At 42.2% G+C, this 19,397-nt stretch overlaps 1 protein-coding gene across 7 annotated transcripts in view; it reads right to left on the bottom strand.

Moving 5' to 3' along the window:
- PTPRG (protein tyrosine phosphatase receptor type G) overlaps positions 1 to 19,397 on the bottom strand; it is a 610,647-nt gene that overhangs the window by 150,036 nt on the left and 441,214 nt on the right. For all 7 annotated transcript variants that reach the window (XM_037903818.2, XM_037903817.2, XM_037903820.2 and 4 more), the window contains exon 6: positions 16,869 to 16,935. In XM_037903818.2, the coding sequence (XP_037759746.1) occupies positions 16,869 to 16,935 (67 nt within the window). The remainder of the gene's footprint in view (positions 1 to 16,868; positions 16,936 to 19,397) is intronic.

Genomic DNA, 19,397 nt, shown 5'->3' with positions numbered 1-19,397 from the left:
TGCAGAATTCCGTTTCACTAAACCACACAGGTTTCTAGCGGCCTTGATCACATCAAAGGAAGGTACAGCTGCATCCCTGAGCACCATTCCTGTAATCATGATATTTTCCTGTGCTGCCGCTACGAGTTGTAAATGTGTGATGTACTGGAGGCATTTTAGATTCTGCTACCTAGCAGCAACCGGTGTGCACGGTCTCAGACGCCTTCAATACTCAAAAATATGAATAATTCTGTTCCTGTCAAAGCACAGATGCTAAAAGAGCGCGGTTGCCTGTTCCTTACTGAATGTTTTTTCCATATAATGGAAACAGATATGACAAAAAAAAGCAGGGCACATTTTTGGCACTTAAACCAAAGCATTATTCCATTATGGGAAAAAAAAAGTTTGTTTTTAAAAATAGAAATAGTCAAACGTACCACCGACCAAAGTTCAAAAGGGACCCTAGCATGCATTTATAATCATTGCTGTGCTTTTGTTTTTTTCACAGCCAAATTTAAATGCACGCAACCTCAAATTCCATTTGCTCAATTTTACACATGAAAATTTGGTCAGGAAAACCTGTAGGTTCAATTTTAGGTTCTGATTTTCAAGTGCAGCCTGTATACACCTTTAAAGCAACTGAAAAGAAAGAGTTTTATAAAAGGCACACGACCGTGCGCCTCGCTAGCTCCTGCAATTGCCTGTATAAATGTGGCATTTCCACGTACAAATGGACAGTTATGACTCCAACAGGCCATTTTGGACATGCACATAGCAAAGGCATGTAAGTTAGATGTGGGGTGTACGCATTTTTAAAATTGTATGGCTTACAGTTACCTATTTTAAAATCTTCAGTTATAATTAACAATTTGAATTTTTGACTACTTTAATCTTTTGTTAGAATGTATGAAAATTTGTAAAATGCTGGACAAATGTAAACATAAAACAACATACAAATATGGCATATTCCTTTATTAAAGGACTACTGAAGAATGAAGCTCATATTCCACTTTCAAGGATTTTGTGCCATATGCTGACAATATTATATTTTAATAATTAATTGTTCATCAAAGGAAAAGAAAAAGAACAGGGATGCTAAATTCAAAGTTATTCAAATTGCAAAAATGAATAATGTATGACTTTTATATTAAATACACACTGTATTAAGTAGTCTACATTTCATCCAAGTCTGTCTTTCATTTTTAAACATTTTGAACTACAACATGAATAATCAACCAAGGGAAGCTTATTTAGACAAAGAAATGCCTTATTTGAATGCAAACTGAAAGTATCCTACTATGATTAAATTTTGGTTATCAATTAGGCCGATTTTTTTTAAGTGTCTGGAAAGTCACAGTCAACTGTGAAAGAGAAAATTTCTTGGGGGAAAAAATGTAGCTTTGCTAACTCACAGTTAAAGTCAGGCATGATCTACACTGTCGAATATTATTATTTTTAGCTACAAGCAATGTAACTTTTCTTTAATAATTCCAAAGATTAAAGCAAAGAAAACATATACATTGGATTAAAATAAGATAATTAAAATATTAGAAGACAGTCAGATGATTAATTGCATTTGCTGTGTTTTAATAACTTCCTGTTTCATAAAAGATTCATAATTTTGTGTCCAGATGCACAGTACTGGGTTTAAGAAACATGCAATTATAAACATTTCTCAGTTTGAATGCTTTAATTATGTTACAAGAATAGTATATTTATTCGTACCTTCTAGCACAAAGATGCTTAATTTATACACTAATTACCATTGCAATATCCACATAGTGATGCAAACAGGCATTTAGAGTGGCCATTCCTGAAAACTAGTCAGTTTCACTTTGGATAAATAGATACTATTTTCAGTACTCTCTGTACTTTCCTATAATTTTGGTAGGAACACTGCTAATATTGAGTAGTTGTCTAATTACTAAGAGGAGCATTTTCAAAAGCAGCTAAGTGACTCAGAAGCCTAAGTCCCATTTTCCTTTTAGTACTTAGGAGCCAAAATGTCACTGAAAGTCGGTGGGACTTAGGAGTCTAAGCCCCACTAAGAAGACACTTTGAAATTGGAACTTAGGCTTCTACATCAGTTAACTGCTTTTGAAAATGTTCTCCTAGCTTCACATTGCTACGTCAGAAAGCGTGACTAGTGTACAGCATGTAGTCATTTTTTATCCAGTGTCCTTCTACCTATCACGGAAATGCAGTGCTGAACTCTGGAGGGGAAGGCAGCATCTCTGAAAACAGCCTAGGCTTACACTAGACAACAGTTTAGAACAAGACTTTTTACGAGCAAAACTTGAAGGTAATTTAAGGTAGGCAGACGCATCCATTGCAGACACTGAACAACTCAACTTGTACTTTTTTTTTTTTTTTTTTAAAACGGTGATGACTGGGTTGGAAAAATTATCTAGCTTCCTCTACCGCCTTATATGGGTCACACCTAGCTTTCCATCCTCAGTGGCAGGGGATGGGGAATGAATTGAGTTGGGGTGGGTCTCTCTGCAGATGGGGGTGAAAACAATTAAACTTGGAGTGAGAAGAGGCATCTTTCTGCAGATGTCCTGAGAGGTGAGGAGCTTATGAAGGTCCGAGACCCAGGAGGCTGGACGGAGCCAAGGGATTTATCGTCTACTGCATCTGGAGATGTTTCAAGAAATATTACAAGAGATATTTTAGCACTGCTGTTCTAAGGTAACCAAGCAACCTAGTGATAGACAGCAGCCTTTGGCACCACTCCACACCTGCCACAAGTGAAAACACCACAACCCCCTGCTTTCTTTCCCAGTATAAAAGGGCAGTGACTCTGAAAACCAAGAGTCACCACTTGCTGGCAGAGTGTGAAACTCTTTGGGAGTAAGTCCGGTTACTTGGCAGGAGAACTGGGGATGGGACAGGGGAGAGGGGGTTTCCAGCAGAGCACAGGCAGAATGCCATGGAGCTGACCACCCTTGCTAGATCAGATATCTCTGGGAAAGCGTACGCAGACCCACTAAAGAGGAGGACTCAAGCAGCCCGCAAATGGTGACAATGTGAACAATACCTTCACTGATTACTCATGGTGGCACAGGCATATTAGTGACAGTGAAGGCTCCTCCCTGTCCCCTGGAAGATGAGTCCGAAGTCATCCTTAAGCCTAACAGATCCCATGGAGGATCACATCCAAGCCTCTACAATGAGCATCATCTCCCTGTAGAAGTCTCCTGATGACAATGGTCTTCCACAGCAGGTGAGATCCCAACCTCTGGCCCCACTGGGCTTTGCTCACTGCTGCTGCCCATTCTGGGGTGCTCCGAGGAGATTGCGCAGACGTGCCAAGAAATAAGAGAAATGCACACAACCTGTCCGGTAGGAGGGACAGCACTCCCCTGGACAAATCCTGGCTGTGACACAGAACTAGTGACCTCCTCAGGAGTCCGTCTATCCTAAGGACCCAGGGATTCACCCCAACCACATACCCGCTGTTCCAGCAGCGCATCCAAGACTCCCCAAACTCAGCTTTGCATCTTATGAAACACACCCACATATATCCCCAAAACAGCCTCCTTGCCACGATGAAAGAACAGGAAAAGGATTCATGAAGTCTACTAGGGACCATGGTGTACACACCTATTTTATGTGGGAAGCTCTTAGATACTATGGTGATGGGCACTATAATAAAAGACAGACAGGTAGATGCCGCCACATGCACTAGTGAAGACTTCTGTGTACCCCCCACAATGCTTCCTGGATTGCCTCATTCAATACGACATAGACCTATGTGTTAGCCCACCAAACTGCAGTTCCAGGCATCCTTAAAGTCTTCTCTACTCCTTTGCGCCAGACTCCTCTATTGACACCAACACATAAATATGTATGTGAATAGAAAATTTCGTATTCAGAAAAGGAACCTGAAACACACCAATTATGGCTCAAATGCTAGAGTCCTGCACTTGACCTAAAGGAAAATTTCTTTTGAGGAAGATGGGCTAAACCTGTTTTTGTAGCTATTATTTCCACATAAACATGGCAAAGCACTTAAAAGTGGCAACCTGATAGCAGCCCAATGAAATGCCACCATAAACCTAATGCAATCAGTTTTATTAACAATATACAAATAGGTTTCAGAGTGTCTCTTTGCATAAAGCACTGAAGTGTGTGTTAAAAAAAAGTGTCCACTCTAATATTTCCAAAGGAAAAATGAGTATCACAGATTCATCATCAACAATTTAAAAAATGGAAGTGACATAAAAATTACTGAGATTGCTACAGCATAAAAGGACAATATGCTATTTTAACTCTCTTCTGTTCACAGGCAAGCGGACTAACATGGCCTGCTGGACATACACTTGACCTCCAGATGCAGTGGTATTAAAAAAGAAAGCAGCATTAATGTCCACCTCTTGGTCTTTTTTTCAGGACAACACTGAAATAGTTTTATTAATGGGGAAGCTGAAATGAGTGCAGATAAGCAGATTGCATCTCCTAATTCCAGGTCTATGCATGAACACTTCTAAAAGCTTCTTGTAACACCCTACTAACCCAGAAGGCAAGGAAAATATCATTTGATTTTTATTATCATTCATTATATTACTGTAGGTAGGTGAGTAGATTCTTTGCTTGGGCGGTTAAATTTTCCTGACCATTTTTCAAGGTTGCATTAGGCCACCTGTTAAATCCATGCAAACTGAAGACAAAAAGAGTTGCAAGGGATGCTACAGACTTATTCACATTATCTATCTGTCTAGGCATCACTGGGGTATCAGAACTGGTACTAGCAAATTCATTCATTTTCAAGTGCAGGATAGTTTCCCCAGTAGACAACAAATCAGATATTAAATGGATACCAACACCTGATCTTTACCAAAGTGTGAGCAGCAGCCAAAGATTGTTTTCACCTACTGTCATTGGAATGTATTGCTCCCAAAAGACTGGCTTGCTAAAAATAAATATTGGAAAAAAGCTCAGTGAGGATAACATTGAATTTAAAGCCAATCACTGAAAAATAAATGGACTCCTGAGACACACAGGTAAACACCCCCCAGACTATCTGCAATCTAAACCCTTTTCAAATCTACCAGAAACTTGGATCAGAGATCACAGGACAACCACTGTATGCCAAATATGTTTGTCTCTCCCATACAGCGTTCTGGGAGTCATCAGAGTTTTCCTGCAGGACAACAGGAACTCAGCTGGATTGAGAACAATATCCAAAAATGAATTTATTTCCAGAATTAACGTACATGGAATACTTGATAGACAGAAACACTACCCAGACCATGGACTTAAAATACTTTGAATACAGCTGTGAAATTCGCAATTCCAAAAGCTTTAAAATCCTCCCAAACCTGTAAAGTGGTGTTACTGCCAATTTCATTCTCACAATAAGCCAATTCATTCTAATGCTTCTGGACCCTAACCATTTAAAACCAACAAACAAAACCAAACAGGACAGTACAATGCACACCCACAGTGTCAGAACTTCTCAGACAAAGCAGGTTGTCCATTATAGAAAAAGGGACCCAGTATACTATAGTGATTTAAAGATTTGTTACAAATAGTACACACTGCTTTATCTGGACGGGTGTTCAAATGAGCACAAAGAGTACTTGATGTGTGAATGAAGAATGAAGAAGAATTTCAGACATTCCAGTGTATTTAGGATAATTCAGGCAACTTTCTATGGACTATTTATGGTCCTGACTTACCGATATAAAGAAATCAAGGCAGCCTAGGAGGCACAGCAAGGTGAGGGGAGAGGCAGATGATGACACCACCACATTACCTGCCCCAAAGAGCTTGCAAGACAAGAGGCAACCAGTGAGTGCAACAAAGCACAGGGAGGAAGGCAACAGGGAAGATGAGTGTGTTTACAGGAGCCATGTGATTCCAAATCATTTTAAAGTTTTATTACAGGTGGGGCTGATAGCTCTGCTAATTAAGCTTGCCTGCTGCTTCCCACCCCGTTTTCAGTTGCTTATCGTTTTGCCAAACTTTAACCATTCAGGCTGAAATTTTCTACGCTAGGTATCTGCCTGAGGCTGAATTTTTGGAAAGCTTCAGCCAAAATGGTTCAGTTGTTTCTGAGAATGAGGCTAGGGAAAAATACATTGCAAAACAATGTTGAAAATTCTGGCAGCCTTTTCTTTGGGAACCTTTGGAGTAGAGCCTTGAAATTTGGCAGAGGGTGGCCTTTGCAGCAGGTGTGTGCCTTTTGCTGCTCTTGTGAAAATATGCCCAAATTTGGCCAAGTTTTAACATTCCACACAAAGATGGACTACAAGTTGTCAGGAACAGTATCCCCGATAATGTCACGGTAAACCTGGTGGCTGAATTTTGTGCCTTTGTCCTCACCCGTAACTATTTCACATTTGGGGACAACGTATACCTTCAAATCAGCAGCACTGCGATGGGTACCCGCATGGCCCCACAGTATGCCAACATTTTTATGGCTGACTTAGAACAACGCTTCCTCAGCTCTCGTCCCCTAACGCCCCTACTCTACTTGCGCTACATTGATGACATCTTCATCATCTGGACCCATGGAAAAGAAGCCCTGGAGGAATTCCACCATGATTTCAACAATTTCCATCCCACCCTCAATCTCAGCCTGGACCAGTCCACACAAGAGATCAACTTCCTGGACACTACGGTGCTAATAAGCGATGGTCACATAAACACCACCCTATACCGGAAACCTACTGACCGCTATGCCTACCTAAATGCCTCCAGCTTTCATCCAGACCACATCACACGATCCATTGTCTACAGCCAAGCTCTACGATACAACTGCATTTGCTCCAACCCCTCAGACAGAAGCAAACACCTACAAGATCTCTATCAAGCATTCTTACAACTACAATACTCACCTGCTGAAGTGAAGAAACAGATTGACAGAGCCAGAAGACTACCCAGAAGTCACCTACTACAGAACAGGCCTAACAAAGAAAATAACAGAACGCCACTAGCCATCACCTTCAGCCCCCAACTAAAACCTCTCCAATGCATCATCAAGGATCTACAACCTATCCTGAAGGACGACCCATCACTCTCACAGATCTTGGGAGACAGGCCAGTCCTTGCCTACAGACAGCCCCCCAACCTGAAGCAAATACTCACCAGCAACCACACACCACACAACAGAGCCACTAACCCAGGAATCCATCCTTGCAACAAAGCCCGTTGCCAACTGTGTCCACATATCTATTCAGGGGACACCATCATAGGGCCTAATCATATCAGCCACACTATCAGAGGCTCGTTCACCGCACATCTACCAATGTGATATATGCCACCATGCACCAGCAATGTCTCTCTGCTATGTACATTGGCCAAACTGGACAGTCTCTACGTAAAAGAAGAAATGGACACAAATCAGACGTCAAGAATTATAACATTCAAAAACCCGTCGGAGAACACTTCAATCTCTTTGGTCACTAGATTACAGACCTAAAAGTGGCAATTCTTCAATAAAAATACTTCAAAAACAGACTCCAACGAGAGACTGTTGAATTGGAATTAATTTGCAAACTGGATATAATTAACTTAGGCTTGAATAAAGACTGGGAGTGGATGGGTCATTACACAAAGTAAAACTATTTCCCCATGTTTATTCCCCCACCCCCACCATTCCTCATACATTCTTGTCAACTGCTGGCAATGGCCCACCTTGATTATCACTACAAAAGGTTTTTTCCCCGCTGCTCTCCTGCTGGTAATAGCTCACCTTAAGTGATCACTCTCCTTACAGGGTGTATGATAATACCCATTGTTTCATGTTCTCTATGTATATAAATCTCCCCACTGTATTTTCCACTGAATGCATCCGATGAAATGAGCTGTAGCTCACGAAAGCTTGTGCTCAAATAAATTTGTTAGTCTCTAAGGTGCCACAAGTCCTCCTTTTCTTTTTGCGAATACAGACTAACACGGCTGCTACTCTGAAACCTGAAAAATCTCGGTTTTTACATGCTCGGTACAGACTTCTCAGAGTTTCGCAGCTAAAATCTCTGAAGATTCCATCCTCTCTGACCAATCTTGACCTACATGTGACGTGCATGTGTGACCCCCACAAAGCAAATCAGCATGCTCCAGCCCAGGGCTAGAAGGGAAAAACCAGATTTTCCCTGTAATTATTGTTCCCAGCTGCTGTGGGCTAGGGTGAGGCTGGGCACCTCAAATAAGCCTGGAGGAGAAAGGTGCTTGATTTGAATGCAGTGGGGACAAAAGCTGGAGCAGGGGAGAGGGAAAGATTGGGAAAAGGACCCTGGTGAGACTGGGACTGGAGGCGGGGGGGGGGGGGTGAAACCTGTGATTGAGCTTGAGGGAGGATGGAGACTGGGATCTGGTGAGGAAAATGGGGGAGGAGGGAGAAGACATTGAGATCAGGCTAAGAACTGGGGTGTCGGGGGGGAGATTGGGACTGCTGGACAAGGCAGGAAGCCAATATGGGAGGGAGGGGGCGCCGGGGAAATAGATCAGATGAGGAGCCACCATGTGTGGGGGGAGAGCTGCAATGGCTGGGCAAAGAGACTGGGACAAGGAACCATGAAGGGGATGAGGATGGAGTTGGGAGACTGAGGTTGGATATGAAGTCTGTGAGGGAAACTGGGATTGGGAGCGAGGGGGAGAAACAGGGCTGGAGGGGAACGAGTGGGGCTGGGGCAGGAGAGAGAACAGACAAGGAATTGGGAAGGGGGAAATGGAACTGGCTGGGCAAGGGGACTGGTAGGGTGATGAGAAGCCTGAGGAGGGGACTGGCTAGGTGAGGAGAATGGGATGGGGACAAGGAGCCAAGGTTGGGGAAGAAACAGGATTTGGATGAGGACAGTTTGGAGGGGATGGAGCAAAAGAGGTTGAGCCTGGGGGAAATGGGGAGAAGTGGGAGATGTATAGTGAATGAGGCAGGGAGTTGCAGGAAGGAAAAGGATGGTCTCGTGGTTAACGCACCTGAACTCTGCCTTGGAGAATTGTTTTCTATCCCTGCCTCTGCCAGAGTTCCTGTGTGATGCTACTCAAGTCACTTCAGCCAAACTTTTCACTAAATGCTTGCTCCTCATTTTATGAGTCCTCCACTGATCTGCAGAAGTGCTGAGCACTCACAGCTACAACTGAAATCAAGGGGAGCTGTGCTCTGAATGTATAAAGTGCTATATACTGCCAAGTCCTCTGAAAAAACAGGGCCCAGGCACCTCAAATTGGGCACCCTAAATTAGTGGACAATTTTGATCCCTCTCTCTCTCAGCCTCAGCTCCCTAACTTTAAAATGCGGTGTTATGAATATAAATTAGTTAATGTTTGCCAAGCACTCAGACGGTACAGAGATGAGCACCATGGAAAAGCCTATGAGGAAATTAAGAATTCTGTCTTCAGCGTAAGGTTTCGATAGTGCGCTTTAAATAAGGCCTAGAGTCACACATGGAACAATGAGGATAAAACAAAATACTGAAATAGCTGCTCATTAAGTGAGAACCATCCACCCTGTGCACTGAATGAGACAGGGGCTCTGGGGGGAAAAAAAGGATGCGCTCATGTGATTAAAGACTAAATCAAAATGCACACGCACACGGGGCCCCAATTAAGGTTGCACAGGCAACCTTAATTCTGGTTCTTCCTAAATTTTAAATGCTTGACTCTGCAACTTTAATAATGTTCTCTTAATGTCATTTTGTGTGTAATTATAATCAGCCTAGTGGCCCTGTATCTAGCCATTATCAGTGATTCTTTCTTGAGACTAGACCAGTGGGAATTTCTAACAGTTATTTTACATATTCTTGTACAGTAACTCCTCACTTAACATTGTAGTTATGTTCCTGAAAAATATGACTTTAAGCGAAATGATGCTAAGCGAATCCAATTTCCCCATAAGAATTAATGTAAATGTGGGGGTTAGGTTCCAGGGAAATTTTTTTCACCAGACAAAAAACTTTATTTTATATTATATATATACATATACATACATAAACACACACAGAGTATAAGTTTTAAACAAACAGTTTAATACTGGTACACAGCAATGATGATTGTGAAGCTTGGCTGAGGTGGTGAACTCAGAGGGTGGAAGAGGGTGGGATATTTCCCAGGGAATGCCTTACTGCTCAATGATGAACTAGCACTCGGCTGAGGCCTCAAAGGTTAACAAATTGTTGTTAATATGGCCTCACACTCTACAAGGCAGCACGAATGGAGGGAGGGAGACAGCATGGCAGACAGAGACACACACCCTGTGTGTGGGGAAGAGAGAGAGAGATGTGCATTGCCCCTTTAAGTATGCTGACCCCATTCTAAGTACATTGCCTTTAAAAAGATCAGGAAGTGGAGACAGCAGCCTCGGCCAGCTCTCTCCGTCCTGAGCCCTGTTGCGTCTCCCCCCTGCTCGAAATGGAAAAGGGGTAAGTGGGGGGCAGGAGCAGGGGAGAAGGGGAACACACTGACATTAGTCCCCCTCTTCCCTCCTCCCCTGCACAGCAAGCAGGAGGCTCTGGAGAGCAGTTCCCCGGCACAGGGCAGGAGCAGCACATGGCCGTGGTGGGAGGGACAGCTGAACTGCTGGCACTTGGTAGCCTGCTCCGCGGCTGCTGCACAGGGAACTTAGGGGAGCTGATGGGGGGCTGCCAGCCCACCCTAGTGCCAAGCCCCCACCAGCTCGCTCCAAGGGGGCTGCTCTTCCTGCAAACAGTGGACAAAGCAGGCGGCTGCCAAACAATGTTATAAGGGAGTATTTCACAACTTTAAATGAGCATGGTCTCTAACTGATCAGCAACCTAACAACGAAAAAAAAACGGGACGACTTTAAGTGAGGCGTTACTGGAAAAGATTCAGACCCCTGCAGTTATGCATGTAGGCGCTGGCCAGCGTAAAAGGTGTGAACTGATTCTCTCTACTCTCACCTTCCTTTCCCTGCCTCCTTCCTCCTCCTGTTTGTTACACAATGATCATGTCCTGGTCTCTCTTGCAATGAGAGCACAAGCACAGCCCAGAAAACAAAGGATGGTGCCAACGCACCCTTATAACCTGTTCTTCTTCATTTTCATTTTCAGTTAACATATCCCACCCTTATGACCGTCTCCTCTCCAAAGTCCACTGGGTGTTTGCCTTCTTCAAAGTTGCACTTTAAAGACCAGTCCCAAGATAACCCTCCTTTTCCTTTCTACAACCCGCAGTTCTTTAATGCAGAGAACAAACAGCTTGTCAGGTGGTGTTATGGCTCAAGTTAAAACAAAAGAAAAAAACCTGTCACGCTGCTAATGGTGTTTTCTTGTTATTATGCCTGGTGGCACGGTAGATCCACAGGATAACTAACACTGTCTGGATTGCTTCCTTTTTAGTGCTGATTTATTTTTAACAGGTTATTCAACGCCTTTTTGCCTTTGACAACTTTAGTGATGTGCAGCTTATTCATTCCCTATGCCTTTTTGAAGCAATCCAGTTCCTCCTTCTACTTCAGCACTGTCTTCTCTCCCCTCAGACGCCTCTAAATCTTGGTGACCATCACCTACCTCACTTCTCTCCTCTTCCCCTTGCTGGAGGGGACATAAAAAGCAGTCTCTACTCCATGTCTACTCTGGCTTACATTATGATACTTATTAATACGAAGTCAGAGGGGAAAAAAGCCAGAAATTTCCCAACTACCTGATTAAATAAGCAGAGGTACAAACAAACAACTCCTACCAACCTCCAGATGAGCAAACAAGCAACACATGCAAGTGATTCACTTTGTCTGTTCACAAGCCTTTGATCTTGCTGTACACTTTGATTTTCAGTACTTGGTTTGACAAGGAAGGGAACAAGATCCCCTTTTTTGTGACATTCATAGAAGGGTTTTCCAAACCAGTAAATTATCTGTACTTCTAACTTATAACTTTCTGCTGATCTGTGGAAATCTTTGGCAATCAGAACAGGGCACAGGAAAGAGCAGCAGAATGTGGCCTACCGTCACTGGCACAAGATTTGGTGGGGTCTGGAGTGGCGCTGTCTGCTCTTCATTTTTTGAGAGTGGTAAGGGGGATGAGGCAATCTCTTTTATTGGACCAGATTCTGCTGGTGAAAGATACAAGCTTTCCAGCTACACAGAGCTTTCCAACAGAAGTTGGTCCAAGACAAGATATTACCTCACCCACCTTGTCTCTCTAACATCCTGGGACCAACACGGCAACAACAACACTGCAAATGTAATATTTCTGTCTGTTTACTTCGGTGGTACATACAGTAAGACTGAAGGAAGAAGACACACATGGTGTGCGTGTGTGTGCGAGTAGGGTGACCAGATAACAAGGGTGAAAAATTGGGATGGGGGTGGGACAAAGGCCCAAATATCGGGACTAACCCTATAAAATCGTGATATCTGGTCACCCGATGTGCGAGGGACAATGCTGAGCAACAAAGAAGTCACTGCCACCAGCTATTCCCTTCAAGAGATATAATATCTTGAGAGGACTGACACCAGGGGAGGAGGAAGAGCTCTGTGTAACTTGAAAGGTTGTCTCTTTCACCAATGGAAGTTGGTCCAGTAAAAGATGTTACCTCACCACCTTGTCTCACGAAATGAGAAAATCAGAAACACATGAGGTGGAAAATCAATACTTCTGTGGAATAGCTCCATGTTATGTTAGGTGTCCCTCAGGTCTCTAGCTGGAGTATCAGGGAGGCGGGAGAAAGCTTGATCATTGATTGTAATGGTAATCTTCTGCAAAATACAGGCCTTAGTATCAGTGCCCCTTGGACTTCCAAGAGTGGGCACGCACTTTCTGTCTGAGAACAGAGGGCCTCAGTACTCTTGCTGGAGGGAGCAGCTACTGTCTAGCCTCTGCGCTTCTGCATCATGTAGAACAGTATCAGGAGTCGGGGCAAAGAGAGACGCTTATTGGGAACAATAAAATAGAGGTGGAAGAGTGGATGGTTCTGTAGACTGGGAATGATATTTCGGCAGGGTCACTGATCATTCACACGCTGCCCAGGTCACAGCGATGACCACCATGTCTTGATGTATGATTTAACTTCAACCAATTCCTCGTGAAGATCACAAAAACGACCGGCACAACTGGCACTGACCTTGGCTGTCCGTCTCCGCAGAGACGCTAAGCACTGAATGGACACAGAAGAAGGAGGCCTAGAGCCAAGCCTGAAAACAAGTTGGCAGGTCAGCATCAGGAAGCTTGCACTGCTGCCGCCTCCCGCTAGGTCCCATCTGTGGAGAGAGGGCTCCACTCTCGAAGCCTGTTGGTCTAGCAGGAGCACCACCAGACACAGGCCCATGCACCTAGTGTATTTTGTACCAGATGAGAAAAAAAAAAAGGGTGGGCAAGAACAACATGTGCCTCTCTGGAGGGCAAGAGCGGCAACTCTTGGCAAGGCAGAAAACTGGAAGCAGAGCCAACGTCAGCAACAGGCATCTGACAGCTCTGAGAAAAGCGGCCTCTTCGTTCTCGTGCCTATGCACTGCTTTGCAAGGGGGCACCCTGGAATTTGGACTCCTCCACAGCCTGTGACGTGCATGTGCCGTGAGGCAGGAAGACATGAAGCAAACCTGAAAGCACTGGCGTTTGTCTACCACACTGTTAGGGTGTTTCGCACATCACTAGTTTTCCTTCCAGCTTAGGGACTTCATATGGTTCTTCTTGTAAAATTAAGCTTATTATGACATTAAGATTCTAGGAAATTATGCCTGGAGAAATTATGCCTGAAGGAAATAAAGCAAATTCTGAGCACTGACTAAGCCTGTATTGATTTTTATGTGTACGTATCTCTATCATCATGACTAAGCCAGTGACACTGTGAAGGGCACAATTATTTATGTTCCATCAATTTAGTGAGTAATTCAAATCCCTGACAAAATCTCAAGCTCAAATTGCTTCCACAGGAAGTATTTCTGACATTTTAAATGTTCACTCACCCCTGGAGGGGCACTTAAAACTAAGAACTTTCCAGGAAAGAATGGAAAAACCATATGTATTGGTTTTGTATAACACATATTGGCATGTAGAACAGCACAGTTATTTCGTATGAAATGGTTTTTCTGTACTGCCCCTTGCACAATGGGGTCCTCACCCAGGATTGGAGCTCCTGACCTAGGTGCTACTATAATGCAAACAAATACATAAAAAGCATCATTATTATTAGGTGAGTTTTTCTATCAAAACAGCATAATTTGCTAGTTTACATCACTATTTGCCAAATATTCTTGTTTTAATGGAGGGGAAGGTGGAAGAAAACAAACAGCCAAAGATGCAGTAGAGGCTCAGACCCTCCACAAAGTCCCCCACTGATACCTCAGGATCCCTAGAATTTGGGGGTGGATCCCATGGGGGGGTGGAAGAATCTCCACTGGGGGATCCTGGTAGAGTTCTCCTCCTCCTTAGTCTCCTTCTGAGAGTTTTACTGCAGAATGAGCCAGCCCAGAGTATGTGGGGGACAGGCAGAGGAATATGGAAGATACCACCACCACCACCACCTTCAATAACTTTTGGAAACATTTCTAAAATAGACTTTTTATTTATTGATTTATTTATAATACATGGCACACGTAGAGTAAGCAAGAACATGGTATAAAGAGTACCTTGGGATGAATATAACTCACTCATGAGCAACATGGCCACCCCGAAGTTAAGGATCATACACTCTCTATTATTATCTTATACATATGGACATGCACACACATGCCCTCAGGTGTTACTGTGATAGCGGTAGCTAGACAGCTGGAGTCCACAAATGGCAAAGACATTCAAGTTCCTCATTTTGCCCATTTCCATCTTCTTTTTTTGGTATTGGTTGTATTCATTGGTGTGCTCTTCTCTCCTCTCCCTGCCCCACAAGCAAACTGTCCAAACTCCACAAGAGTTTCCATTTAACCAACATACAACTCAGCTGGAGTCCATATTATGTGAGAGTCAGAGTTAAACAGGGCATAACTGATGACAAACAGCGCCCCCCCTTTAAGATACAACCCCTGGGGATTCTGTATTTACTTCAGTTATAAAAATGTGTCCACATAAGGCTCTAGGTAAATTATACCAAGTAAAGCAATGACAGCACTTACAGTAGAGCTGAAGCTGTTATGTGTACCACTACTCTACACAGAACCAAAATAGTGAAAGAAAAGAAAGAAAGAAAAAGAAAGAGCTATCAGTATTTAATCTATTTTTTAAAAACAATTTAGTAAGAGAACCCACCTGCCCCCCCTCCTTGCAAGAAAGCCTTTCTCCCACTAAAAAGTAAGGCTTTAAGTAGCCAAAACAGGAAGGAAAACAAGATTTTCCTCTATTTTTTTTCTTCGCGTTTTTTAAAGGAAGCAAGTTATTAAAATATATCAACCTATTTCCTCCCCTTGAAATGTTAGTAGTCTTCTGTGCATTGTGAGTGAAACAAAAACAAACATCTTTTATCCACCCAGCTTCTGCTGTGACTAGGCAACTCCAAGAATATCATTTTGTGGCCATGGAATCACAAGCTAGGGACCAGGTCACGTTATACCAGACTAATTTTGGGGGGAACGGGGTACTCTTACTAGACACCAGCATGATTATACGCTAGCAGTTTTTTCAGCAGCAGTTTGGGGGGGGGAGGGGTAGTGGGAAAGGAACAGGATGGATTAAACACCATCCACCTTTGCCGGGGGAAAGAGAGAGCAGGTGGGATACAAACCTAAAAAAGATTTTGGTTCAAGTAAATGGCAGCATGACTTCACTGTCAAATTATCTAAGGCTGGAGAATACTAACTGCCCAACGCATCCCTGGTGTTTTTTTTGTTTTTTTGGCAGCCTGTTTTGTAACTCAGTGGGAACTGGATAACAACATCTATTTCAGCTCCGTGTGGAGTTTTTATTTCACAGTAGAACACGGCAATTTATAAATGGCAAAAACCAATGGAAAATTCTCTCAATGAAGGATTTTGTGGTATGTTATCATTTAACCCCTATTTTTCACTTGCACTAGATTTATTGGTGTGCACAGCTGAAATGTTAAATAACTTTGAAAGCAGAGCAATTAATCCAAAATCCTATTTGTTTTAATCTAACACTGTCAACTAGTTTTAGGTTTCTAGTCAAGAGAAAAAAAATGTTTGTTAAGCTCTATGGCACCAGCTAATGTCTAAAGACAAACCTCTGAAAAGGTGCAAAGATGTTTTATTGCAGTAGTATAGACAGAGCAGAGATTTATTATAGCACCTAACGGCATTTCTGCAGATGCCTTTTGAATCATAATGAGATTATTAAAACTTTACAAATCATTATACTAAAACTTGACAAGGGGATGCTGGAAGTGGAGAATCTTGATGTCATTGCTAATGACGCATTACTAATGATAAGGTTTCAGGATAATTCCTCAGTAAAACTAGTTATAAAAATATAAAAAAATATATTAATATTTATTTCAGTACCTTCCATAAGCTCAAGGATACTAGGTTTATCTGCACCAGAACAGCTGAATGATTATATTTATGCAAGCATGAGAAAGATGTTCATCTGCTGCAAAGTTTAATTAATTTTCACAGATAGTTAATTTTCTGTTTCATTATCAGCTCCCTAAATTTGAAAGACAAATAATTTGTAAACAAATAGAAACTTCAGAGGAGTATTTTTAGACCAAATGTAAGACAAATAGCAGGCATGAAACATCTGCACTGCATTTGAAGTACTAATATGAATGATATATTGTACTAAGTTTTGATTTATAACTTGCACATTCTAAAGCACTGATTGAAAAGAAACAAATTGTTTACTGTTAACCCACACCCGTTTTCAGGTAACAAATGAGTCTGATCTGTACCAAACAAATAATGGCTTTAATGCCCTTAAACATCAGTGAATGAAGAATGTACATCTCAATATGTCCTTTGAAGGGTGACCCGATCCCTTAAGGACAATATTCTAGCCCCTCTACCCTTCCAGCAAAAAAAAGTTTAAGTAGCTACTTACCATGATGTACGACACCCTTCAACCCATGGATAATAGGATCCAGTGCTGGATTGTCCCTCTGACTGACCTACATATAAAGGATACATGATTGGTTAAATCTATTCTGGCATCAGACAGAACAGTCTCAGTTTAATCTTTTAAAGAGGGGAAAAAAAGATGTTATCTAGCAAGCTGCTTAGTCCTCACATTTACAATGGCTCCTCAACAAATGCTGAAGATATATGGTATAATAAAATAATGCGACGAAGGCTAAATCAAAAGAGAGAAAGTCTTCAGAATACATTAAAACATTAGAAATGTTAAAGCTCCTGCAAAGCCTAAAAATGAACAGCTGATTTCTCTCCACAAATTTCTTAGCTAAATAGTAGTTTAAAGTTACCGAAGAACAGTCCGCTACTCACTGAAAATCACCAAATCCTCAGCGGCTGTAAGTCAACATGGCTCCATGGATGTCAACAGAGCTGCACCAATTTACACCAGAAAAGGATCTAGCCCTTCGTGGTTTTTTATTTATATTTTTAAAAATAACTTACTTAAAGGCCCTTTGGAAGAAGGAGGGATAAAGATCACATCAGGCAGAGTCCAGACAATAGCCTCTGAAATTTGATAATGCAATACTATGCTCCTGGGGCAAAAATGTCCATAGTATTCTTCTGCGCAGAGATAAACCACCTCCTCGGCAGAGATGATCTAGCCACAATCCAGAGAGGGGAGTAAAACCACCAGACACAGGGACATTAAACCTTCCTTCCTCACCTTCAGTTCAAACCTTCCAAATTAAGGCTCCAGGATGGCAAATGATAAAATACAGGTAGGATCTGATCAGAAACAGTCAAATGAAAAAGAGTCCCATTCAATTACATCATGTAATAGCAGACAGATAAAAGTGACAAGTTTTTCAAGTGCTTGTATACCAGTGCTAGAAGTCTACATAAGAAGATGGGTGAACTAGAGTGTCACCTATTATATCAATATCCTCATTTAATATGAATCACAGAAACTTCGTGGAATGAGGATAATCAATGGGACACAGTAATACCAGGGTACAAAATATATTGGAAGGACTGAACAGGTCATGCTGGTGGGGGAGTGGCACTATATGTGAAAGAAAGTATAGAATCAAAGAAGTAAAAATCTTAAGTGAACCAAACTGTACCATAGAATCTCTATGGATAGTAATTCCATGCTTTAATAATAAGAATATAGCAGTAGGGATATATTACCAACCACCTGACCAGGAGGCTGATAGCGACTGTGAAATGCTCAGAGAGATTAGAGAGGCTATTAAAATAAAAAACTCAGTAATAATGGGGCATTTCAACTATCCCCATATTGACTGGGTACATGTCACCTCAAGCTGGGATGCAGAGATAACATTTCTTGACACCTTAAATGACTGCTTGTTGGAGCAACTGGTCCTGGGACCCACCAGAGGAGAGGCAATTCTTGATTTGGTCCTAAGTGGAGCACAGGATCTTGTCCAAGAGGTGACTATAGCTGGATCGCTTGGTAATAGTGACCATAATATAATTAAATTTAACATCTCTGTGGTGGGGAAAACAGCAGCCCAACACTGTAGCATTTAATTTCAGAAAGGGGAACTACACAAAAATGAGGAGGTTAGTGACACAGACATTAAAATGTACAATGCCAAAAGCTGCATGGAGACTTTTTAAAGACACCATAATAGAGGCTCAACTTAAATGTACATCCCAAATTAAAAAACATAATAAAGAACCAAAAAAGTGCCACCATGGCTAAACAACAAGTAAAAGAAGCAGTGAGAGGCAAAAAGGCATCCTTTAAAAAGTGGAAGTTAAATCCTAGTGAGGAAAACAGAAAGGAGCATAAACTCTGGCAAATGAAGTGCAAAAATACAATGAGGAAAGCGAAAAAAGAATCTGAAGAACAGCTGGCCAAAGACTCAAAAAGTAATGGCAACATTTTTTTTAAGTACATCAGAAGCAGGAAGCCGCTAAACCACCCGTGGGGCCAATCGAGTGGGGCCAGTGGACGATCGAGATGCGAAAGGAGCACTCAAGGATGATAAGGCCATTGCGGAGAAACTAAATGAATTCTTTGCATCGGTCTTCACAGCGGAGGATGTGAAGGAGATTCCCAAACCTGAGCCATTCTTTTTAGGTGACAAATCTGAGGAACTGTCCCAGATTGAGGTATCATTAGAGGAGGTTTTGAAACAATTGATAAATTAAACAGTAATAAGTCACCAGGACAAGATGGTATTCATCCAAGAGTCCTGAAGGAACTCAAATGTGAAACTGCAGAACTACTAACTGTAGTCTGTAACCTATCATTTAAATCAGCTTCTGGACCAAATGATTGGAAGATAGCGAATGTGATGCCAATTTTTAAAAAGGGCTCCACAGGTGATCGTGGAAATTACAGGCCAATAAGCCTGACTTCTGTACCGGGCAAACTGGTTGAAACTATAATAAAGAACAATATTGTCAGACATACAGATGAACATAATCTGCTGGGGAAGAGTTAACATGGTTTTTGTAAAGGGGA

Source organism: Chelonia mydas, chromosome 7 (assembly GCF_015237465.2).
Source record: "Chelonia mydas isolate rCheMyd1 chromosome 7, rCheMyd1.pri.v2, whole genome shotgun sequence".
In the NCBI taxonomy this organism is placed as follows: Eukaryota; Metazoa; Chordata; order Testudines; family Cheloniidae; genus Chelonia; species Chelonia mydas.
This window is presented reverse-complemented; position numbering and strand designations above follow the sequence as displayed.